The sequence below is a fragment of the Scyliorhinus torazame genome, chromosome 7 (genome assembly GCF_047496885.1).
Source record: "Scyliorhinus torazame isolate Kashiwa2021f chromosome 7, sScyTor2.1, whole genome shotgun sequence".
Classification (NCBI taxonomy): Eukaryota; Metazoa; Chordata; class Chondrichthyes; order Carcharhiniformes; family Scyliorhinidae; genus Scyliorhinus; species Scyliorhinus torazame.
Genome location: NC_092713.1, coordinates 6,884,801 through 6,890,800, shown reverse-complemented (window position 1 = coordinate 6,890,800; position 6,000 = coordinate 6,884,801). Strand labels below are relative to the sequence as shown.

Below are 6,000 nucleotides of genomic sequence, written 5' to 3'. Positions count from 1 at the left end.
TGAGGGAGTGCTGCACTGTCAGAGGGTCAATGCTGAGGGAGTGCTGCACTGTCAGAGGGTCAGTACTGAGGGAGTGCCGCACTGTCAGAGGGTCAGTACTGAGGGAGTGCTGCACTGTCAGAGGGTCAGTACTGAGGGAGTGCTGCACTGTCAGAATGTCAGTACTGAGGGAGTGCCGCACTGTCAGAGGGTCAATACTGAGGGAGCGCCGCACTGTCAGAAGGTCAATGCTGAGGGAGTGCTGCACTGTCAGAGGGTCAGTACTGAGGGAGTGCTGCACTGTCAGAGGGTCAATACTGAGGGAGTGCTGCACTGTCAGAGGGTCAATACTGAGGGAGTGCTGCACTGTCAGACGGTCAGTGCTGAGGGAGTGCTGCACTGTCAGAGGGTCAGTACTGAGGGAGTGCTGCACTGTCAGAGGGTCAATACTGAGGGAGTGCCGCACTGTCAGAAGGTCAATGCTGAGGGAGTGCTGCACTCTCAGAGTGTCAGTACTGAGGGAGTGCCGCACTGTCAGAGGGTAAGTACTGAGGGAGTGCCGCGCTGCTTGTGAGGGGATAAGGTGGAAGTGTTGAATTTCCCCTGTGCCAGGAATGCTCACGGAATTCCTGAATGTGGGAAGCACAAAACTGTCCCTCATATTCCATCTGTTAGTGACTCCCTGACAGAGAGGCCATGTCCCCACTCAGTAATCCCATCAGGGAGAGGGCCACAGACAGACTGAGTTAGTGGGAATTGTCTGCGGGAGGCAGTGAGAAATTCCCGGTTAGAGTTTCCACCTTTTGTGTGAGGTGTTAAAGCGAGAGTTCCTGTCCTTTCAGATGGATCACCTCACTCTGTGCAGGAAGAGCAGGAGGGGGTTCCCTCTCTCCCAGTGTCCTGCTCAATATTTACCCCTTTCGAACATCTCACACAGATTATCACATCATTCACAGATCGGTATTGGTTGAAATGTCCTCCATTGGCCGGAAAGCTTTGGGACGTCCTGAGCTAGTGAAAGGCGCTAGGGAAATGCAAATCCTTCCTTTGTTTCTTTGTCTCAAAGCTGAAGTTGGGATGAGTGGCTGGCGGTTGTAGAATGAATATTAGCTGCTGCCTTGGATCCGGGGACAGTCGGATCTTCCTGTCCCCACTGACTGCTGATTCCGTCCAGGATCTGAGATGGGGCCAGTTGGCTGAGTGGGGTCAGGTTTGGAATCCAGTTTGTATTTCCCAGGGTGGGGTGTGTGAGGGAGGGGAGCGTGTTTTAACAGCGACACAGTAAACCCTGCATTCTCCTGTGCTCTCTGCACCTTCCCGTGAGTGTCCACGGCGCTGGAGGCTGGTCAGAGCGGTACGTTGGCGACGATTAGCAGAGCAGTCAGTGAGAGCAGCACCTGGTGTAAGGTGGGGTCTCGGGGGGATTTCGAGACACATCCTCCTGCCCCCTTCCTGCATTGGACTTTCTCACACAGGAGGCCGGTGTAGGGAGCGGGACAGAGACACCTCCCATTGTCCTCACACACTCCTCCATTCTCACATCGTGACAGCAAGTTATCACACACTCTGGCTGAAAAAGATCAGAAACAAGAAAGATCAGCTGATTGAAAATCTCCCCACATTACAGATCGTTTCAATGTCACCACTCGCAGGGTTCCACCTGACAACAACATCCAGGCACTGAGAATAGAATAAAGATTAGGGACTGGTTTAGCACAGTGAGTTAAACAGCTGGCTTGTAATGCAGAACAATGCCAGCAGCACGGTTCAATTCCCGTACCAGCCTCCCCGAACAGGCGCTGGAATGTGGCGACTAGGGGCTTTTCACAGTAACTTCATTGAAGCCTACTTGTGACAACAAACGATTACTATTATTATTATATTAAATTTCAAAGATTTGGTCACTGTTAGCTTTTCGGGGGTCGAGGGAGGGGGACATTCTATTGGGAAGGGGTGATTATAATTGGTGCTATTTTTTATATATTTGTTTGCTGTGATTGTTGATACATATTTTTTGTTTGCTGGTTGTTTATGTATAAAATGTTAAACGTCTAATAAAAATACTTTAAAAAAAGAGAAGTGAGAGTGGGTGAAGTGACCAAAGTTTTAATGAAGGGAGTGGGTCAAGGGAATAAAATTGCTGATTAAATGTTGAAGGAGAGACGATGGATCAAATTGTCTCCCATTGTGGCCACCATATTTTAGGGAGGATGTTGAGTCTTTTGAGGCACAATCAATTTGACTGGAGACAAAGTTGAATCCAAACTGAGGCTTTATTAGTATCAGATGTGTGGCCTCCCACAGCAGTTGGCGAAATGGCTGCAAGTTGGAGGCCATATTTATAACCCGCCTCCTGGGCGGAGCTAGCATGCAGGGGCCACAGATGAACATGTAGTGCAGGTTCTACTGTACAACCTCTAATATCAGAACACAGTCGTTTACCACATTCACCCCCTGTTAAAATTGAGTCCGGCGGGGGTGGTGGATAACTATATACAACTAGCAATTTTAATATTTACAGAGCAGTAAAAAAATGTCTCTGGCCATCCGGCGGGCCGGTCAGAGGTTCAGCCGGTCGGGTGCCTTGATGGTTCTTTGAGATCGACGAAGCGGTGACGGCGATGTTGGCGCTATCGTGGTCGAAGTTGAACAACGAACAAAGAAATGTACAGCACAGGAACAGGCCCTTCAGCCCTCCAAGCCCGTGCCGACCATGCTGCCCGACTAAACTACAATCTTCTACACTTCCTGGGTCCATATCCCTCTATTCCCATCCTATTCATGTATTTGTCAAGATGCCCCTTAAATGTCACTATCGTCCCTGCTTCCACCATCTCCTCCGGTAGCGGGTTCCAGGCACCCACTACCCTCTGCGTAAAAAACCTGCCTCGTACATCTACTCTAAACCTTGCCCCTCTCACCTTAAACCTATGCCCCCTAGTAATTGACCCCTCTACCCCGGGGAAAAGCCTCTGACGATCCACTCTGTCTATGCCCCTCATAATTTTGTAGACCTCTATCAGGTCGCCCCTCAACCTCCTTCGTTCCAGTGAGAACAAACCGAGTTTATTCAACCGCTCCTCATAGCTAATGCCCTCCATACCAGGCAACATTCTGGTAAATCTCTTCTGCACCCTCTCTAAAGCCTCCACATCCTTCTGGTAGTGTGACGACCAGAATTGAACACTATACTCCAAGTGTGGCCTAACTAAGGTTCTATACAGCTGCAACATGACTTGCCAATTCTTATACTCAATGCCCCGGCCAATGAAGGCAAGCATGCCGTATGCCTTCTTGACTACCTTCTCCACCTGTGTTGCCCCTTTCAGGGACCTGTGGACCTGAACTCCTGGATCTCTTTGACTTTCAATACTCTTGAGGGTTCTACCATTCACTGTATATTCCCTACCTGCATTAGACCTTCCAAAATGCATTACCTCACATTTGTCCGGATTAAACTCCATCTGCCATCTCTCCGCCCAAGTCTCCAAACAATCTAAATCCTGCTGTACCCTCTGACAGTCCTCATCGCTATCCGCAATTCCACCAACCTTTGAGTCGTCTGCAAACTTACTAATCAGACCAGTTACATTTTCCTCCAAATCATTTATATATACTACAAACAGCAAAGGTCCCAGCACTGATCCCTGTGGAACACCACAGGTCACAGCCCTCCAATTAGAAAAGCTCCCTTCCATTGCTACTCTCTGCCTTCTATGACCTAGCCAGTTCTGTATCCACCTTGCCAGCTCACCCCTGATCCCGTGTGACTTCACCTTTTGTACTAGTCTACCATGAGGGACCTTGTCAAAGGCCTTACTGAAGTCCATATAGACAACATCCACTGCCCTACCTGCATCAATCATCTTAGTGACCACCTCGAAAAACTCTATCAAGTTAGTGAGACACGACCTCCCCTTCACAAAACCATGCTGCCTCTCACTAATATGTCCATTTGCTTCCAAATGGGAGTAGATCCTGTCTCGAAGAATTCTCTCCAGTAATTTCCCTACCACTGAAGTAAGGCTCACTGGCCTGTAGTTCCCTGGATTATCCTTGCTACCGTTCTTAAACAGAGGAACAACATTGGCTATTCTCCAGTCCTCCGGGACATCACCTGAAGACAGTGAGGATCCAAAGATTTCTGTCAAGGCCTCAGCAATTTCCTCTCCAGCCTCCTTCAGTATTCTGGGGTAGATCCCATCAGGCCCTGGGGACTTATCTACCTTAATATTTTTTAAGACATCCAACACCTCGTCTTTTTGGATCTCAATGTGACCCAGGCTATCTACACACCCTTCTCCAGACTCAACATCTACCAATTTCTTCTCTTTGGTGAATACTGATGCAAAGTATTAATTTAGTACCTCGCCCATTTCCTCTGGCTCCACACATAGATTCCCTTGCCTATCCTTCAGTGGGCCAACCCTTTCCCTGGCTACCCTCTTGCTTTTTATGTACGTGTAAAAAGCCTTGGGATTTTCCTTAACACTATTTGCCAATGACTTTTCGTGACCCCTTCTAGCCCTCCTGACTCCTTGCTTAAGTTCCTTCCTACTTTCCTTATATTCCACACAGGCTTCGTCTGTTCCCAGCCTTTTAGCCCTGACAAATGCCTCCTTTTTCTTTTTGACGAGGCCTACAATATCTCTCGTTATCCAAGGTTCCCGAATATTGCCGTATTTATCCTTCTTCCTGACAGGAACATGCCGGTACTGAATTCCTTTCAACTGACACTTGAAAGCCTCCCACATGTCAGATGTTGATTTGCCCTCAAACATCCGCCCCCAATCTATGTTCTTCAGTTCCCGCCTAATATTGTTATAATTAGCCTTCCCCCAATTTAGCACATTCATCCTAGGACCACTCTTATCCTTGTCCACCAGCACTTTAAAACTTACTGAATTGTGGTCACTGTTCCCGAAATGCTCCCCTACTGAAACATCTACCACCTGGCCGGGCTCATTCCCCAATACCAGGTCCAGTACCGCCCATTCCCTAGTTGGACTGTCCACATATTGTTTTAAGAAGCCCTCCTGGATGCTCCTTACAAACTCCGCCCCGTCTAAGCCCCTGGCACTAAGTGAGTCCCAGTCAATATTGGGGAAGTTGAAGTCTCCCATCACCACAACCCTGTTGTTTTTACTCTTTTCCAAAATCTGTCTACCTATCTGCTCCTCTATCTCCCGCTGGCTGTTGGGAGGCCTGTAGTAAACCCCCAACATTGTGACTGCACCCTTCTTATTCCTGATCTCTACCCATATAGCCTCACTGCCCTCTGAGGTGTCCTCCCGCAGTACAGCTGTGATATTCTCCCTAACCAGTAGCGCAACTCCGCCACCCCTTTTACATCCCCCTCTATCCCGCCTGAAACATCTAAATCCTGGAACGTTTAGCTGCCAATCCTGCCCTTCCCTCAACCAGGTCTCTGTAATGGCAACAACATCATAGTTCCAAGTACTAATCCAAACTCTAAGTTCATCTGCCCTACCCGTAATACTTCTTGCATCAAAACATATGCACTTCAGGCCACCAGACCCGCTGTGTTCAGCAACTTCTCCCTGTCTGCTCTGCCTCAGAGCCCCACTGTCCCTCTTCCCTAGTTCTCCCTCAATGCTCTCACCTTCTGACCTATTGCTCCCGTGCCCACCCCCCTGCCATACTAGACTCCGGGAGCGTGCCAAAATCCTCTCAATCAATGGGGTGGGCAGGGGGGGGGGAAGGACGGTCCTAGGGGGGGGGTGATGGGGCGGCGGAGGCGGTGTGGGGGTGGAACCTGCTGGTGCCAGGTCCCTGAGGGAGACGGTATCCTGGCAGCCATCGGGGAATGCCACGTAGGCGCACTGGGGGTTTGCGTGGAGCAGGTGCACCCTCTCCACCAAGGGATCCGCCTTGTGGAGCCGCACATGTTTATGGAGAAGCACGGTTCCCGGAGCTGTAAGCCAAGTTGGGAGCGATACCCCGGATGTGGACTTCCTGGGGAAGGCAAAAAGACGTTCATGTGGTGTACTGTTAGTGGCA

General features: G+C 49.6%; 1 protein-coding gene across 3 annotated transcripts in view; it reads right to left on the bottom strand.

The window, feature by feature from the left end:
- Nucleotides 1-366: 366 nt before the first annotated feature.
- The window catches only part of LOC140426009 (netrin-G1-like), a 1,091,807-nt gene continuing 1,086,173 nt past the window's right edge, over nt 367-6,000 (bottom strand). For all 3 annotated transcript variants that reach the window (XM_072510283.1, XM_072510282.1, XM_072510284.1), the window contains one exon: nt 367-1,549. In XM_072510283.1, coding sequence (XP_072366384.1) covers nt 1,326-1,549 — 224 coding nt within the window. In that variant the 3' untranslated portion in view covers nt 367-1,325. The remainder of the gene's footprint in view (nt 1,550-6,000) is intronic.